At 44.6% G+C, this 19,880-nt stretch overlaps 1 protein-coding gene across 1 annotated transcript in view; it reads left to right on the forward strand.

The window, feature by feature from the left end:
- Vstm4 (V-set and transmembrane domain containing 4) overlaps nt 1-7,398 on the forward strand; it is an 89,860-nt gene extending 82,462 nt beyond the window's left edge. The window contains exon 8 of the mRNA XM_005339070.5: nt 6,025-7,398. Coding sequence (XP_005339127.2) covers nt 6,025-6,150 — 126 coding nt within the window. The 3' untranslated portion in view covers nt 6,151-7,398. The remainder of the gene's footprint in view (nt 1-6,024) is intronic.
- The last annotated feature ends 12,482 nt before the right edge of the window (nt 7,399-19,880 follow it).

Raw genomic sequence — 19,880 nt, forward strand, 5'->3', positions numbered from 1 at the left:
GCACCTTTGTGTAGGTTACAAAAAAAGTATCCCTTGAAGAGACAAATGCAGAAGCGCTCCCTCACACTGTGGGACAGCCCTGCATCCGACAGTGATCTTGGGATCACTGAGTGTTGAGTGAATTTCATCCCTCTGTCATCCAAACCTGGATGACCCTGAGTAGGATGCAGGCTGGTCCAGGGGTTCACTGAAGCCAGAGACCACACTCCTTTGTCATTTTTTTCTGCACCATCTTGAGCATGTCAGCCTTGGTTTTTATTCACATTTCATTTGTTTTCATTAGAAGGAACAAGAGACCTTGCCCAGAAAGTCTAAGCAGACAGGCCTAGTAGAATCCCATTCCAGGGCCGTGAGCCCTTTTCTTTTCTTTTTATTTTAATATTTTTTTTTTTAGTTGTTGATAAACCTTTATTTATTTGTATGCGGCGGTGCTGAGAATCGAACCCAGTGCCTCACACATGCCAGGCAAGTGCGCTACCGCTGAGCCACAGCCACAGCCCCCACGATCCCTTTTCTATAGAACTTTTCTGTCTTCTCTTCAGTGCATCCCAGACCTCAGCCCAGTTTCTTCCTGAGCTGCTGCTTCTCTGCACATCATTTTGCTTCATCTTAGATCTTCAGCATAAAGAAAGGCAAAGAAAGAAAATCAGCCTGAGAGAGAGCTCTGGAGGAATAGGGGAGAACACGGGATTGGGGTAAAAGTCAGGCGACAATAAAACTGACTTTTCTCATGCAGAGGCTCTGTGTTCTCAGTTTTAAAGATGAGAATGACCTTGGGTTCCATCCCAGCTCTGGGTTTAGTTCAGATGCTAAAAACTGTCCTGCAGCAGTCTTGACATGTGGCGGCCAGGCTCATTACTCAGATGAGGACATCACAGCTGGGTCTTGTTTTGCACCCCTCATGCTGAAGCCAAGTGCTCTTCTTAGCAGTTAGAATATAAACACCAGAGTCCCAGTGCTCTTTTCTGAAAGCTGGAGAAGGGCTTTTGCTGCCAGCCAACCACCTAGATCTGTTGTAGCCCAAAGACAAGGACAAGTCACAGAGGACAGGGCAACTGGGGTTGGGAGTCGTGTGTAGGAGGTATTAAATGAAGGAGTCCTAGGGCCTCTTTTCTCTAGCCCTATTCCTCACTGAATCAGGGATCCATGCACAGACCTTGGTCCCTTCCAAGGGGTGGGATGCTCTCCTCAGCTGTTGACAGAAAGTGCACGGATCTCTTGATTCCACCCACCCTAATCAGGTAGTCCATCCCCTTTTCCTCCAGGAGGGCTATTTTCTCTTCTTCCTCTCTCTTCTGTCCCCACCTTGACTAATGGACTAGTGTGATAAGGCCACCACAACAAAGTGCCACACACTGAGGGCTTGTGCAATGGGCTTGTGCCTTCTCACAGTGCCAACGACGGGAACTCTGAGGTCAGGTGTTGGCAGGGCAGGTTTCTCCAGAGACTCCGCTCCTTGGCTTGCAGATGTATCTTCTCCCTGTGTCTTCACATCTGTCTCCTTTTGTACATGTCTCTCCCTAATCTCTGTTTCTGATAGGGACATCTGTCACCTTGGACTAGGGCTTGTGATCATGAGCTCATTTTAACTTTACTAGTGTTTTAAAGAACCCATCGACAGATATAGTCAGTTCTAAGTACTGGGGGTTAGCACTTCAATGTGGGAATTTTGAGGGACATCATTTAGCCCCTAGTAATGAATTTCCTAGAATTTGTTAATCTCCAAGGTTAATTGTTCCCATAATTCTTGTTGATGCATGAAGAATTCAGAACATGCAAAAAATGGATGGTATTTTGACTGACTCTCTAGGGGGGAAGCAGTGATACATTTAGTACCTTCTGTGGGGCAGGCACTGTGCCCATATGTTCACAAACCTCATTTAAATCCTCATTGTCCCTGATATTAGGGACAATGATACCAGCAAGGCAAATATCATTGTCCCTGAGCACCAGTGAGGCAACTGGACCAAGGTCACACAGCTGACATTTGAACTGAGGTCGAAATTCTTCCTGTACCTGTGCTCTGTAGTCAATCCCGGGATGACGCCAAAGGACAACTTTTCTCACCTCCTCTCCAAGAACACTTTCATCAAATTAAGAGAAGTTTCTTTCATGCTAGCCTTCTTCTGTATTGACATCTGTCTGTATCTGCCCCTCTAACCCCCCTTGCTCATAAAATCCTCCTCCAACCTGAGAAGAGAATCCTCTTTGGCTGATGGGAAATGTTTGATTAGACAAGGTGTTGGGTACAGATAAGATACCAAGCTGCTGAACAAAGCAGCCTCTCTGTATGTGTGGGTTTTATGGCCATGGATTCAACCAATCACACATTGAAAATGTTAGAAAAAAAATTACACCTGTATTAAACATGTACAGATTTTTCCTAGTCATTATTTCCTAGATATTTTAATGTAACAACTATTTGCATAGTATTTACATCATATTAGATATTATAACTAATCTATAGATGATTTAAAATACCTTGGGGATGTATGTATAGATTCTATGCAAACACAACACCATTTTATACAAGGGACTTAAGCATCTTTGGGGATCTGTGAAGTTCTGGATCCAGTTCCTTTCAGATACTAAGAGACACAAATGGTGGCCCTTTTTTGCCTTCAAAGAAAGAATCTGACCAGGAGAGTCTGAAGGCTGGCTGGAAGGGGGAAAGAAAGCATAAATCAAAGAGCCTTGGAGAGAAGAAATGGCAGCATTGCTTCTCACATGTTGAGAAAGTTCTAGGGTTTTTACTAAGGGGCTACCAGGACTTCCCAGCAGTTTGTTCACCTCTGCCGCCTCTTTCACAGTGATTATAGCAACATTTGGACATAAAGATACAGCTCAGGTCTGAGACATGAATATCCTATTTTTGCAATTCCCTTTATGCTTTCATGGGACCTAAAGTGATAAGCTTGGTTGTGAACAGCCTATTCAACATTATTAAAATCTATACTCTGACACGAATGTCCCTTAGACACCAAAGCCCCTGACGTTCAAGCCCCTTATGTAAAATGGTGTGGCATTTGCATATAGTCTGTGCACATCCTTTTGTGCTCTTTAAATCATCTCTAGATGACTTACAATACCTAATGTAGTGTAAATGCTATGCAAATAGTTATTACACTGTATTGTTTAGGGAATAATGACAAGAAAAAAATCTACATGTTCAGCACCGATCAAGTTATTTTTTCCCAAACATTATCAATACACAGTTGGTTAGATTTGCAGATGGAGAACTTGCAGAACTTGTACTTCCATCCTTCCTGTACTTCCAAGAGTAGGGAGGGGACTTGAAAGGGCAAACTAACAAAATACTTTAGAGACCCTGTGGCTGCCCTCCAGTTCTGAAATTGCCATAGACACTAGGAGTGATTTCTTAGCTTAAGCTAAATTGGGTTTGTCTAATTGGGATTGCAGTGAATTTTCATCACCTGAAACACAGGTGAGGCCCTGCAGCAGGTCTCTCACCTGGCTCTGCTCCATTGCAACCACATGCTGATTTAACCACTGCATCCTGCTCCTGGCTCCTGGTTTTACTACCAGTTCACTAGTCTTACTTAGTCTTAATCACAGGCCCCCAATATTTCTCTAAGCTACTTCTCAGATGCACCTAAGTCTTCCACTGAAGCATCAATGCAAAGAAAAGTAGCTTGGTGAAGAGTATACATGTGCCCCCTTTCATTGGCGATTAAGAATTTATTCCCAGTTAAACACGTTAGGAAATGTAATTAAGCAATGGTTGATGGTCCTAGACAAGTGTGCCTGCCAGAAAAAAACAATAGGTTCTTTAAAGATGCCAAGGACTGATATTATGCATCTTCTGTTGGAAACTGTATGCACTTCACTATCCCGAGCCTCCTGTGTGCTGCCTCATATCTTCAATCAAATTATTATATTCCAGAAATATGCATAAGGGAAATGATTGTACACATTTTATGGTGGGTTGTTGCTTGTAGCAGTAATTGAAGTACCTTTTCCACTTATGAAAGTACTAATTTTATTTGTTTTTATTGCTTTTCTAGATGCAATTATTTATTTAGTGTGCTTTGGCTTTATTAAATTATGCTTACTATAGGAACATCATAAAAATGTATGAAAACAACACATCAGCCCAGCCAGCCTGGTGACCTGTATTGAAAATGCTAGTGTTATTTTTCATATCCAAACGTAATGAAATAACTTAAGAATAAACAGATAATCTACACTAGAAAACAATGCAATTTCAAGGTAATGCAATAAAACACCTGGACAATATGATTTTATAAATCTTGGTTCTAAAATTTACATGAGTTGGGTTTTGAGTGTTTATTTGAGGACACATGGCATTTCTAAATGGAATCATTATAATGTGAAATGTAATTAAACGGAAAGGCAAGAATGTAAACAGGGTTTTTGTTGGCTGGTAAGATGTGGAAGACTAAGAAGCAATGTAAAGACTTTTGGTCTTTACAAGCAGAGTCTCTCATCCCTAGGTAGGGTCTTAACTTTGAACTTGAAAAGCAGCTAGACAATCTGTGCAGTTTGCTTGGTAATCAACTGAACCAGAAGGTCCTGGATTTAAGGAGTTTTTGTTGTTGTTGCTCTTTTTAGTTATACATGACGATAGAATTTGTTTTTATATAATTATACAAGCATGGAATGTATATTCTTCTAGTTAGGACCCCATTCATATGGATGTACATGATGGTAGGATTCACTATGGTGTATTCATAGGAAAATTATTTCAGATTCATTCCACTGTCTTTCCTTCTCGTATTCTCCTAGTTCTTCATCTCCCATCCTTCATCTTTGCCTTGGGCTTCCTGATCTAGGATTATGCTCCCTCTCAAAAGAAAAGAGGCTTTTTTAAAATTTGCTTTGGTATTTTTTTTCAAGAAACTTAAGTTGAATGTGCAATTTACTTGTCCTGAATTTTCATGAGATAAATAAACTGGCTCCTGGTTTTAATACTAGTTTTTTTCTAGTCTCTCCTAGTCTTACAGGTATGCTAAAAATGTTTATTTGAGTTACTTATCAGATGCACCTGAACCCTCCATTGAACCATCAATGCAAAGAAAGGTAGCTGGGTATAAACTTTTAAAGACCAAAGTCAAAGCAACAACAATCAATCTAAAGCCAAAAACCTCATTCTTCCTTTCTCCCTCTCTCTCTCTCTCTTTTAGTGGTAATTATTACATTTAGATTTCCTGGAATTAACATTGTTTATATTTTCCTAAACATTACTATTTTACTCAGTATTTCAAAATATTTTCAATGAGTTGAACAAAATAGTCTCATAAAAATGTTGTAAGATTTTGTTCATTTACATTCTACCTCATTTCTCATTCCCTATTTTTACTAATTTATGCTTCCTCTTTTATATTGATCAATTTATTTTTTCAGTTTATTTGTTTTATGGGTGATTCCCAAGCATCAGCTTTTAGATATTCTATTGTTTGTCTGATTTCTGATTCTTGCAGTCTGGTTTTCCTTTTATTGGTTTCTTCCTTCTTCTTTACTTTCTGATATTTTATTCTTCTTCTAAATTCTTGAATTGGATGCTTGATCTGAATCAGGCATTTTCCCATAAGCATGTAAGACCTGGATTTTTCTTGAACAGTGAGTGTTTCAACCATACTGCTGGCAAGTAATATTTTTTTAATCATTATCATCAAGAGACTCTGAAATTTTAGTTTTATATAAATTAAGTCCTTTATATAATGCTGCAGGGATGTTTTGTTTCTGTCTCGCTTTTTTCAAAATGAAAGTTTTCTTTGAGGTTTCATGTTAACCACATTTTGTGAGTGTTCCTAGTCAACTTGAACACAGCTCACAGCCTTCCTTTGCAGGGCATAATGTTCTATACAAGACCATGAGAATTGTCTTATTAACTATGTGATTGGCTTTATATATACTTTAACTTGGTCCCCATGCTTTTCCCTTTAAGTCCCCTAAAGGCTTTGAAAATGCATACTTTAAGATACATATGTGCTGTGGAACTGCCTTTGGTCAGCTACAATTGTATTGTTGTTTTTTTTTTAGCCAAAGATTGCTGAGGAGAACTTGACCTACGCTGAGCTGGAGCTGATCAAACCCCACCAGCCTGCCAAAGGTGTCCCCACCAGCACCGTGTACGCGCAGATCCTCTTTGAAGAGAACAAGCTGTAGTGCCACCGTTTCCTCTGCTGTGGTTCTGTTATCCCTACCACCCAGTTATTTATGAAACCTCAGAAACAATGTCCCTATGTTTATATTTTCACTTGTGCCTTCGCATGTGGTGGGGAGTCCCTTCCCCACACATTCCAGGTGCCTTGGAAGGTATGAGGCTGCTCTCCCTGCAGAAACAGGAGCTGCAGCCTTCGGATGAATCTCCCCAAACAAGCTGTTCTGGGGCCTGAGCCCTGGGGCGGAAGGACTCTGCTTCTGAGAGTACCTCAGGAGACTGCTGAGCCAACCTCCTACACTTTTTCTCTACTGTCCCTGGATTTTAATTCGTTAAAGTCTTTTTAAAAAATCTTAACTGTAATCTGCCACCCTTCCTGTATCTGTGATATTGAACTCCTGGTTTATAGCTACAGGAAATGCCATTATAGGCCAGAGTGTAAGATGGTAGATATGTAGTCATTGGTTTTCAAAGACTCAGATAACATTGCCAGGGCACCCAGAGCACAGAAACCCACAGATGGCAAGCAGCCACTTAGGATGGCATCCATTGTTTTAAATAGATGCACTGATCCTGGTTGTTGAATGCAGAGGGGATGATTTGGGGAAAGCCTGAGGTTTGTCTTTGAACACTCTGGTACCTCGTGATGCTCAGAGGCTTCAGGTCAAGAAGGACACCATTCTAAAGAGCTGCTGGTTTCAGCAGAATGAACCTAGACGGACAGAGAAACATTGCTTACCCTTTTCCAATGAAACAAGTTTGCCAACAGTGGACACACTAGAGCAAGTGGGGCTCTTCAAAGTGTGCTGAGCTCAGCTGACTCACACTGAATGCCCACGTGTGGGAAAGCAAGTCTTCCACCAGGTTCCCTCAGGGCGGGGGAATCAGGAATATCAGCCATGCTAAAAACATGTGTCACAAAGACCCTGTGCTTGCCAAGTGCCTTGCCCAGCTCAACCTTCGACATGAACTGTAGTGGGCTTGGGTGGGCATCGTGGATGTGTGGAACATAAATCCATGAAGTTGCCCTGTGGACCTGCATGATGTACAGAAATCTTGAACTCGCTGAAGATGGATTCATTTAGGAGAAGTCATCCTGTCACTCTGTTTTAAGGATGTTTCTTGATATGTGAGTGTACTCTGGGTGGCTATTTACTGCACACTATAGAAATTGACTTTGTAATGGACCATGTATATATGATAAATTATCTATTTTAAATACAGTCGGGGTATGAATTGTGCCCCCCTCCATATCACTGTGAGACTTTGGTTGAGTTTCTTATCCCCAAATAGCCTCAGATTCAATGTGAGTGTAAAGGTGAATTAACCTCTCATAGAACTCTTAAGGGTAAAATGGGATAATGAGTGTTGCCAGATTCTGGAAGCTCACAATCTTTTTTGACATTTATGCTAAAACCAATCTGCATTTCCAAAGTAAAAATTTCTAAGACTTTCATTGCAATGGCTTTAAAAAACAAATTTTTGATTCACAAATTTAGCCTGACAATAATGCTTCCAAAGTCCCTCGATACCTTATGAGTGCCTCTTATGGTTTATTGGAAAGGGTCCAAATGGAAGCAGCTATGGGTTTCCTGGAAACAAAAATGGCCTGCCTTTACCAAGTGGAAGTCCGTCCTCTCTGGCTGACACTTGCAGCTCCTTCTTGCCCTCAATGCCAGGTCTGAAAGCTAATGAACACACTACCCAGCTTTTGAGGAACCAGAACGATTCAGAAGAACTCACTAGAACATCCCAGGACATCTTTTTGGGGAGAGGACAATTTCTGGTTAGCGCACCTTTCATATCATAATTATCATAGGCGATATTTTATCATGGCTATGTTCCAGCAGATAGTTGTATAGTGTTTTGGGGACACAGGAGACTAAAGAGCTATATGACAGGTAGAGCCTTTGGGGTTTCAAGAGGGAGGAAGAGCAGGGCACATGAAGAGGAAATGGTGGGGCAGGGTGACGGAGTAGAAGGCAATAGCTTCTGAGGCCCTCAGGCCTCCAAACCCAACCTTTTAAATCTAGTGAGAACTTTTAAACCCAACCTTTTAAATCTAGTCATCACATATGGAAATGAACACATTCCACTAAGAATAGCGTGTGCTTTTAAGAGCCAATTAAAATATATCTGTCATAGATTCATGTGGGAAGCCAACCTTATGATGACTGAGTTACACTCCCCAGCTGGGTGCTCAGGCCCTCAGTCACAGAAATGGGTGTGTCTTGCTACAGCCCCATGGATGAAGCTATGCTCACCTGTTGCTTTGCAATATAACCCCTTGCCCTGTTTAGGATAGAATCTTCCATGGAGGTGCCTTGTGTGTGTCCCCTCCTCTTACTGTGCCCTTGGGTGTGGCCTACTCAGGTGTCAGTCAACCTGCTGACAGTGGACATCATGAAGATAGACTGAGCCCCCTGAAACCTGACCCCTTGCCTCATTTGAATAGCTTCTCCTCAATAAAAGGGGTCAGCGCGTGCTCTCGCTCGCTCTCTCTCTTTCTGCAGACCCTTAAGGTCAGAGGAGCTGTCACAGCGACCCCAAAGAAAAAGGTATTTGTGTCTCTTGTGTGGTTATTTCGTGCAGCCTAGTTAGCCCAGTTTAACTAGAGTGACCCCTGAGTCTTTTCGTTGTGAGAACAGAAACCCGGCAGATTCATTTCAACCCTTTTCTCCCAAACTGTGCTCATAGCTGCACAAATCCAAACTCAGGTGTGCAGTCTGCTATCTCCTCCCCCTGAAAATGCTTCTCCTGGGGTAGTAGGAAGCTACAGAGCATTCACACAGAGCCTGCCTCACCGTCATCTCCAGGAACAAACGGTCCAAACTCTGCTCACAGGAGAGGCACTGGATGATTTGAACCCGGTTCTTGTTTCAAGTGACAATTTTTGCCATTCTTGCTATTGTGAGCTTAAAAATGTGTGTCTATTCTTTCATTCTCTATAAGATAGACCATGTACTGATGTTTCTAGAACTAACAAAAGGGAAATATAATTCTTCAACAAGACATTAGAAAAACTTCTTCAATTTATCATATAAGAACAACTATAGATGAATCATTTTCAAAGTGGACAATTGCTGACAAAAGAAGATTAAAGCAAAGGTTGCTCAGGATGCAATGGCTTCTTACAGGCAGAATGCAGGTAAGCTCGAATGTGGTGGGGAATTTTGACCTAGGCCAGGGTTGTCATGGAACTGTTACAGGAAGCAAGAAAGGGTCATGAAATCACACCCGAATGAAATTATCTTGCAGAGTCAAAGCTCAAAGCCATAATGGAGGAAAGGGCTGGGATTCCTTCAGGATCAGCTCTTTACTATGACTCTGGTACAAAAATGGGAAAAGAAGAAAAGGCCAGGCCTATCACCTTCTGATTCTTATTGGTGTGAGAATGACTTGGAGCCCTTTATAGTTTTTAATGCAAAACAGCGTGTGTTGGCCCACACATTCATAAACCCCAAGACCCACTTTTCGGGAATATTCGTGGCCTTGTTTATCACTTTGATAGGTATTGTAGTGGCACCCCTTTCTCCACAGAAAAGTCTTAACTGGGCTTCTCCAGAAATCCTCACCATGGCTGATTTGGGGACTGTCAGCAAAAACGTCTCTGCAAAAGAGTTCAATGTAGATAAACTTCCTATTTTCCTGTTGCCCTGTTTTACTTGGCCACTGGCCAGGAAGATACCAGCACTCCAGGTGCTGGACACTCCCTTACTAGTTTTTCACAAATGAATCCAGTATAGTAGTTTGTAGAAATGTGCAAACAAGGCCTCTGGCCTTGAGCTGGGCTTCACAGAGATGTCTGCATTTTTAAGATAAGAGAAGATACCAATTGGGCTCCATGGTAACAGCTGGCAGGAGGAGGAAAGAAAGAGGAGAAGAAGCTCTCCCTTTCTCAGGTGTTGTCCTTGAAGTGTTAACTTGCCCAAAACAGTGAAAGAAAAAGCTGCTTTTTTTTTTTTTCTGCAGACTGAGCTCCTCGCCTTACATGCTGGGTATAAAACTCTGAAACTACTTGAATGGGGTTCAGGGGATTGATTGATTACAGCAAAATCTGTGCCCTCTGAACCTGGTTGCAACCAAATAAAACTGTTTCCTGCTATCTTCGGTGCCTTGCCTCGTCTATCCCTCCAACAGTATGACTCTAAACTAGGCTGTTCATGCTGCTGTCCCAAAGCAGATGAAGAGGCCAGAGACCCTAGGAGACCAAACAATCGTGATATGCCTACAGCAACATTTCCTGCCAAGCAGAGAGTGACAGAGACCAAGAGAGAAGCAGGAACGACACTGTCCTACGGAATTATGGTCAAGTGGGTTACTTGACATCATATTCTTTCTGGAAGCCATCCTAAACCTTAAGGTCAACAACAAAAAAATGTTCCCTGGGACCATAATTCTGCTGAGCTTGAGGTACAATGGTGTCCAGACAGATGGGCACATAGACTAGTGTTCCCTAAGTTTTAAGGTATACACAAATAACCTGCAATCTTGGTCAACTGTGAGTCCTGACTTAGGAGGTCAGAGATAAGACCTGGATTCTGAGTTTCTAATAAGCTCCCAGGGAATGTCTATGCTCCTAAGGCGAGTGACTCACCCGAGATGGAGATTCAACCAAGAGATTTTATTGGGGGGCTACCCAAAGGGGAAGAAAAGGAGTAGCAGAAAGAGGAGAGGAGGAGGGCAGAGAGCAGAGGAAGAGAGCAGTGAGGAAGAGGGAAGAGAGCAGAGAGAGGAGAGAAGGAGGGTAGAGAGAAAGAGCAGAAGGAGGAGAGAAAGTAGAGGGAGAGGTCAGAGGGCGTAAGCTTGCAAGCTTCAGCTTAAGAAGGGTTGCAGGAGACATGGAGGGTATTGATTGGCAAGGTGACTCAGGAGCAGACACTGTTTCCAGTGGGGATTGGTCAAAAAAACTTTTGAATTTGGTGCCCTTTGGAGAGAAGGGGGAGGGGTAAGTGATAACTCTGTGATATTCTCCCGAGTCGGAAACCTAACTTCAGCCGGGAGTCTCCCACACACCCAACATAAACTGTTGGGAATGTGGACTCAGCGGCATCACAGGGACTGGGTGTCCTCAGAATATGGGCCAAAGCTGGAGTCCTGAAAGGGGGCAAAATTCCTAGGGAGAGTCCACCCAATGAGAAGGGAGGGTGCCTCTAGTGATGGGGAGCACCCAGGACAGCAGGTCCCAAAGCAGATGAAGAAACCAGAGACCAGAGGAGACCAAGCAATCAGAGGGGAGTGAGGAGAGCTTTCTGGGAGTTTCTCAAAGGAAGGGCTCAGCAGTGTGCACTCTACAGAGGTCAAGTGGAACACAGGTTTGCTCATTCTGAACGAATTGTATGTTTCTCATTTTTAAAAGTGGCTTGTTTGGGGGGAATTTTCACTAAGTGCACAGGAGCTGATTCTGGTCGACTCCGTTTATTTTTTCCAAAGAGATAGGCATCTTTCCATGGTGTGGCAATCTGGAAACCCTCTTAAAGAAAGCACAGGATGGGAAGTAGGGGGTGGCCCTGGCTATGTTCCCTCCTTCTGTTGTCATTGGTAAAAGATGACTTGGTGCCTGCTTTCTAATAAACACAGCTCGATTAGCTCCACACCAATTTAGCGTCTGATTGTTAAATGTTAATGTACTGCACCCTATAGTTTTAAATAGAATTAGAGATGTTTACAGCTTCCGTTAAACACACCTTGTTCTTTCACATTAAGCTTTATTACCAGTGTCTTCCATCAACAAACAAAAAAAGCTCATTAGTGGCTGGTCTGCGTGGGGGCTGCGGCTGCTGCTGAAGGAAATGGCATTCTGTTTTCCTTTATTACAGCTTTCGGGCTGCCAGGGGCGGCTGGGTGGGATTCCTTCCTTTTTAGGTGTATGATTGCAACTTCTGACTCCTGGGTGGACCAATGGATCTTCGGGAATCCACCAACACCCGGGCATTTCTCTGCAGGTGTCTATATCCTATCCATGGGGATCCGTGTTCTCTTTAGTTTTCTAAGAGGGTCCATGATCCACCAGATGTGGGCCCTTAAAAGACGCTATGTGAGGTCCCAGGAGAGCACTGTGATAAAGCTGGGAGCTGCAGAGATGGGAAAGGACCTGCCAGTCGGGACCTGGGCTCATGACTTCCAGCCCACGGACCTGCCCATGTGTTAGCTCTGACACCCCCCACTTCCCACCAGTCAGGCTCCAGAAAGCCTACCTCTTCCCACCTTGCCATCTCTGGTCTCCTGAAGGGCTGGTCTTTGGTCAGCTAAGGTTTGGGTCTGCCCCTCTTCCCCTCTGCAGGGTCCCTCCACCCCTTTCTTTCCTCAGCTCCAGAGTAGGTTCCCAGGTTCTCTCCGTGCCCTAGTTCTTAGTGTTCCGTGACTTCAGCCTGGCCCCACTCAGTTTGGAATTCTAAAAAATGTCTTGCTCCTGCTTCCACTCCACTTCCCATTCTTTTGCTGCATCAGGATTCCATATGCTGGTTCTCTCAGGGTCTCCTGGACTCTCTGTTTTTGTTTTCCACATTTTCAACTCGGTCTCCAGAGTGACGTGTTCTCACCCGGACAGATCTCCTCCGGAGCTGTCAGCCGTGTTTTGCTCCTTTCCTATACCATCAGACTCTACCACCTCCCTCTGGCCTCTTGACCTCTGCTGGCTGCCTTTTGCACCTGCCTGAACCCAGGAAGCCTGTGGACTTCCAGAATCATAGCTGAGCCTGTGTGCTATTATGAAGGACATTCTCTGCACCCGCTGACACGGGCCACCTTTCCTTTGACTTTTGTCATGCAGTGCACCTCCTAATATTTCTTTGAACACCACATAGTCTTCATCCCTGGTATTTATTTTTCTAGTCAGCCCTTCGGTGACAGATTTCTATTAAGTTCCACCCTTAGCATTCTTTCTCTTTGCACTCACACACGTTTCTTTTCTTTTCTTTCTGTCTTTATGTTTTTGGTACCGGGGATTGAACCTTGGGACACTAAACCACTGAGCCACATCCCCCAACCCTCTTTTATATTTTATTTTGAGACAGGGTCTTGCTAAGTTGCTCAGGGCCTCACTATGTTGCTTAGAGTGGCTTTGAACCTGTGATCCTCCTGCCTCAGCCTCTGAACTGCTGGGATTATAGGTGTACGCCATGGCACCTGGCCTATGTTTCTGACCACTGTCCAGCTGCATAATGAAGACTCTACATCAGTGGCTCCAACTGGACTCTTCTCCTAAGCTCCGTATCTTGGCCCTTCCCTCTCAGTATCCCTCGTGCTTTTCAGAAGCAAATGCACATTTAATACCCAACCCTCCTGGTTAAGAACTCCACCATTCATCCTACAGCTGACTATGAAGCTGGCCTCCCTGGAGATGGAGGAGTGAGAGCTGACTTTTATTGAAAAATGCCAGATGCCAGGCACAGGGCTGAGTATGTTTCTGTCCCATCTCATTGAACTGATGCTCTTCTACCCTGATGGCAGAAGGAGAGGTTCAGAAAGCTCATGTAGCAGTGCTAGAGTCTTTCTACCCCTGTATTTTCTGTCTCCTATGTATTTCCTCATATGACATTTTCCCACCCTCTCCATTCACATGGTTTTTGCTTTCCATCAGCTCTGATCTCTCGTGGGCCACTACACTAACTCTCTGACCTGTCCTCTGATCCTACCCCTCCAAAATTCCGCTAGGGGGAGGTCTCTGAAGAGCAGGTGGCCCTATTGCCAACCCTCCCTGCATAAATCTTTTTCCTATTGCCCTCAGGACTAAGGGTGCCTCGGGAAATAGCCAAAGCTCTTCCTAACCTGCCCCTGTCCCCCTTCTGGTTTCATCCCTTGCCACTCCCAGTTGGCACTCTTTGCTTTCTTAGGCCACGGTAACAGTGTGCTACCACTTTGAGAGTCTGGTGACAGTGTGGTGTGGGCATCATAGCTGCAAGAGGGGCCACTCTGTGCTAGGCGTGGTGGACACTACAGCAGCAGTGGTCACCGGGGCCATGGTTAGCAGAGACCAGATACCTGGGGCCTGGTGGGGTTCCCATGGGCAGCCAGCCACACAGCTCTGACTTTGAAGCATCTGGAGCAAGAGCCTGAGGATCAGGAAGCCCAGGCAGGGCTGCTGCCTGATGTCTCAGATACAGCTACTGGCTTTGGTGGCAGCACCCCTGCAGTGTGGTGGTGGCAGGTTCTAGAGAAATCTGCAGTGAAACAGGAAATGCTGGAGCCCTCAGGAGGTGATCAGGGTTGTCTACACTGGCAGAGTGAGCATGACTAAGACTGACCTCGGCTATGCCATCGGTGAGGCCTTTTGGGCATTTTTGACATGTCAGGGTAGGGACAACCAAAGGAGAGACAGGGTCTACTCCTGCACACAGGAAGTGGGACCCCAGTAGAGCTTCTCAGTGCAGTGACAAGGTTTATGTCTACTCTCAGGTGACAGTGCAGGCCTCCCCCGTCTCTAGAAGACAATGACTTGGTATATCGATCAGTTTTCCATCACTATAATGAAAAACCTGAAACAATCTACTTGTTAGGAGAAAAGAATCATTTTGGCTCAAGATTCAGAGGTTCTGGTCCATGATCCATTGGCCTGTTGGCTTTGGGCGGCTGGTTTAGGCAGCACATCAAGGCAGAGGCATGTGGCAGAGAAAAACCACTTTCATCAGTAAGGAAAAGCAGAGGTTAGAGGTCCTAGAATCCCCAGGACCTAATCACCTCTCACTAGGCCCCAGCTCCTACAGGTCTCACCCACCCCCAATCACACCCGCTAGGACAAAGCCTGTAACACACAGAGCTTTGGGGACTCTCACTTGGCACTTGGTCTTTAGGATTATGGCCTCTTTATAGAATGCTGTAACCAACAGAGACCCTACATGTTGTCCATCTAAAGTCCATTTCCATCTCCTGCCATTTCACAGATGAGATCATGATTTAAAGGAGAATTGAGGTCACAAAATAGTGGCCAATCATGTCACAACTCAGGTTTCCTCTACCCCTTTCTGTACCCCTTTGTATTCTTCCTCTTGCTCTGTACCCTCTTTCCCAGCCCAAAGAGTAGAAGTGCTATGCCTTATTAAGGGAGGCTGGACGGGGCACATCCAGTGAAAGGTGGCGGTTGATACCCCCCACCCTGGAACTAGAACAAGCCGAGTCAGCTCTGCACAGAGTGAGAATCATCATGTGCAATCAGCTCATGTCCTCCAGGTGCATTTCAGAGGTCAATGTCTGGTTCCACAAGTCTTGACCAAGTTCCTCCTATGTAAGGCACTGGTTCCTACTTTCAGATTTTCACAAAGGAGCACAGCTAATGGGCACACCATCCTAATGATGGTGCCTGTTCACAGAGTAATTATTATGGGCTCAGTGTGGTTCTGGGAACTCCATGACAGCCCTGAATGGAAGGTGGCATTATTGCTTCTGTCTGGCTGTGAGAACTGAGGTTCAGTCATCATGATTGACTTTCCCAAGGCCATACCTTAAGTTGCAGAGTTAGACTCAAACTCAAGAGTACTTCGGTTCCAATGCTGTGCCCCTTTGATTATGGACTAGTTCCAACATGTCTGAAGAAACCAGAAGGAAGGCAGGCTCAGAGCATGCTTTGTAAGGAAGTGGCCACCTGAGCAGAGGCCTCATGCAGGGACAAGAATCTACCAGAGACAGAGGCAGGGACATTTTTGGATTATAAATACCACCTGCAGGTAGAGACCTCCTTCTATGAAGTTGCCATGCCCAAGAGAACATCAAGCCCCTGGTGGCCCCACCTGGGAGACTGTGGTACACAGTGGGACCACAGGTTGCATGTGAAATGGGATGGATTTCAAATGGGATCTCAAAGAGTGACCAAGGACAAGGGCTGCTGGGTGCTCCACGTTCTCCCTCACAACCAGCTCCTGAGATAGCTGTGTTCTATCGTGAGCAAGTGGAGGCCATTGGTAGGTGGCATAAATGCTGCAGTGCAAGGGGTGCTTTGGTGTCCATGGGATCACAGAAAGAGCACAAGGATTCATTGCATTGAAAAGCCCTTTCCTTTAAATTCTCCCTAAATTCCGGAATTCTTCACATTCTCTTCCCTAATGAAGGTAGCTTGGTGGGCGGTTGTTTTAACTCTTGTTTTATTTTGTAAGATTGGGAAATTTTACATTTTATTTCTGTCCATTCCAGATACTTGAGTAAATATCAATTGCCAACATTGCTAACATGAAGACTCCTTGCGTTTGTTACCGGCTTGACCTTTGACAGCATGTGACAGCATGGGAGAGACATCAAGGAGCTCATTCATCCAGGGGCTTCTTGAGTGAACAAACTTGGTGGTACAGAGACACGTTATTTCATTATCCCTCTCTTGATCCTCAGCTCAGGAGGCTTCTTGCCCTCCTCTCCCATCTCTGTGGACTCCAGATGGCAACCATGCTCCTTGAGGTTGACCATCATTGAGAACTTGCAGACACGATTTCTTCACATGACCCTCTGCTCCCCTTCTCCTCCACAGCTCAGTTACTTGTGCTTCCTCTACATTCCCACACATTCTTTTCCTAATCCAACCTTGGTCCAAGTTCCCATCTTCTTATTCTATTCTCTTCCTTCCTCTCTTTCCCTGTCCCTTGATTCTATTTGCAAGTAAAACAATAACGTAGTCATATACTATCCAAGGACATAAACTAAACCAGTATGTCCAAACAATTTTCTCTGTCTTGGGTACCAGATTAGATTCCCCAGATGAGGTTCAGTATCTGGAATTACTTCTCCTCATGCACAATTTGTTTTTCTTGTGCTGCAGTTCTAGATTTTTCTCTCAGTGACGAGAACATTGGCCTTAGGATCAGAAGGTCTATTCTAAAACCTGACCTGTTTTCCATGGCTGTGTATCTTCGGGAAAACATTTCAGCTGTCAGAGCTGAAATTTATTCATTTGAAAATAGCCAAGAGCCAACAAGATTTAAAGAGTCACCCTCCTGTAGAGAACAAGCCCACCTCCAGAGGAGAGGGCAAGGCTGGGCTCCTGATCATGAACCCTAGAGGCAGGCCTCATAGGTCGGCAGGGGTGTGTGAGGATGCTGCAGGGAGGGACAGTCGAGTAGGTAGGTATCCTTGAAGATCTGTAACTTTAGACAAGTTGCCTCCCACGTCCCGGGCTGGAAGTCCATGCTGGGAGGTCAGGCATTCAGGGCTAGCTCTTCCATCAGCTTGTTCTCAGTGGTGAGTGGAAATAAAACTCACTACCAATACAACAGAACCTGAGGACCATGAAGCACAGTGGCTGTTCCACAGGGTCAGCTCCTGTTACTGCCCAAGGAGCTGACATATGCTTCTGTGTGCTGCTGGGTAATTCTGATCTATGGGGCCAGCTTCTGGCTGATCCATAATTGTCTCGTCCTTCTCTAGAAAAATCTACCATTTCCTTCCGTCCCACAGAAGAGGAGCTTCTGGGACAGGCCTCTGAGAGGTGGACAGCCCAGGATTCCCATCGCAGTCACTGGGCCCCCTGGCTCTGTCCCCTGGTGTGCCTTCCTCTTCAGACTGCACTCTTTGGGGGAACTAGATTATGAAATAATGGCTTTCTTCACTCCTTGGGACAGTGGGTCCTGCTGGGGACAGGCCCTCATCTGCTTTGTCACCACACTTTCCTTGTCAGAAACCACGACCTTGCATTGCTTTCAATACTTAGAAATGCTACACGTTGATTTGAAAAATAAAAAAAACACACAACCCATGTGGAAGAGATTTTCTTTTTTTTTTTTCCATAGATTTTGATTCCTCCCTAAAGCCATCATTCAAATCCTCTGCCACAAACCACGTTGTTCAGAGCTTCCACAACTCAGCAAAAAAGACACTGCTATATTTATCCAGTTGGCAGTCCCCTCTGCCAGTTTCCATCACAGACCAGCCTGAAATAACATGCTTGTCTGGAGGTGGTGACATGACTGTGGTCGCGGGCAGAACCCTCTGCTGCAGTCAGGCCGGGTTGTCTATGATGGGAATCCTGGGGTGTCCACCCCTCAGGGTCCTGCAGAAGCTTCTCCTCTGTGGGACAGGAAGAAGCTGGTAGGTTTTTTTCTAAAGAAGCACTGGCCCACTATGAGCCAAGGGATGATCTGAGGGCTGGCCCCATAGATTCGGAACTCACCATCTGTACCCAGGAACATCTTTCAGAAAGCCACAGCTGGGTTCTTGGGCCTGGGAGACAATGTCTTCAACTCCTTAAGAAGATACCTGGCCATAATGTGTAGACAGTTTTAAGCTAATGGGCCTAGACCTAACTTTGTTTTATAAAGGTGTGGAGCTTCAGGTGTAGCTCATGGGTAGAGGACTTGCCTAGCATGTCTCCTGGGTTTAATCCATAGCACTACAAAGGAAATGATAATGATTTTGTGAAAGATAATATTGTACCTTCCCAGGTGACACTCCAACTCTTACAAGATGATGAGGGTCATTTATGTTTGTAAGTTGCTTATAGTTGACAAAGGGTGATCCTAGCGTATAGTATTTCTCCCCAGATACAACATATTCATCAATGTGGTGCCCAGGATTGAACCAGAGCCTTGCAGACGCTAAGCATGTTCTTTACCACTGAGCTACACCCCCAGCTTCTCAGCACATAATTTTGAAGTGCTCTTTCTGAGGATGGGCCCGACCCTCTAGTCCTTCCGAGCTATTTAACAAAAGTGTCTCAACTGCCTGACCCCCTGGCCTGACTCACGTCTCTCTTATTTTACACCCATATCAAGTTACCTTTCATCCTCTATTGACGCCATGTCACTGTTTACTCTGCTGTGTGTGATGTTCAGCCAAGCTGTGGGCTCTTCTGAGTAACTCTGTGTGCTCTTGGACGTCTTGAAACAGAGATCAAGATTTCCAATGAATGAACCCACGTAAGAACAATGTCCAGTGGGTCACTTAGCATACCCTGCCCTTTGAGCTTTGCGATATGTTGCACAGGTCACCTACAGGATTGACCTGACTAGAATGCATATTTGTTTTTTTAAAAAACTTTGTTTTATTGGGCAAAACATGATTTTTTTTCCATTTTATCCATTGTTAAGTGTACGATTCCATGGTTTTAAGTCCATTCACATTGTTGTGAAATCATCACTCCATCCATCTCCAGCACTTTTTCATCATCCCAAACTAAACTTCCATGTCTATTGAATAACAGCTCCCCTACTTTCTGGTTCTATGAATGTTCAAGATCACTCGTATGAGAGGGATCGCACAGTATTTTGTGACTGGCTTATTTCTCTTGGCATAATGTCCTCAAGTCCATCCATTCATGTTGCACCAGGTCTCAGGATTTCCTTCCTCTTGGGCAGAATGACATGCCATTGTGTGCATCTACCACATATTCTGCATCCCTTCAGTATCCAGTGGACACTGGTGTGGCTTCTGCCTGTGGCTGTTTTGAACCGTGTTGCTATGGATATTATTGTACAAATATCTGTTTGAGTCCCTGTTTCCAAAGGACACACGTTGAGACTTTCCATTTTTGTCCAGCACAGAGTCTCTTGCAGGGTGAGTGTCCAATAAATGACATGACTGCCTTGTCCTCATCATCTGCTATGGTATGAATGTGTACTCCCCAAATCCTGTGCTGTTAATTTAATCCCCAGTGCAACAGTGTTGGAATGTGGTACCTCATGGCAGGTTTTAGGTCTTAAGAGCTCTGTTATGGTTTGGATATAAGTGTTCCCTAAAATCTCATATGTGAGACAATGCAAGAAAGTTCAGAGGAGAAATAATTGTGCCTTGAGAGGCTTAATCTAATCAGTGAACCAAT

Source organism: Ictidomys tridecemlineatus, chromosome 1, assembly GCF_052094955.1.
Source record: "Ictidomys tridecemlineatus isolate mIctTri1 chromosome 1, mIctTri1.hap1, whole genome shotgun sequence".
NCBI classification, from domain to species: domain Eukaryota; kingdom Metazoa; phylum Chordata; class Mammalia; order Rodentia; family Sciuridae; genus Ictidomys; species Ictidomys tridecemlineatus.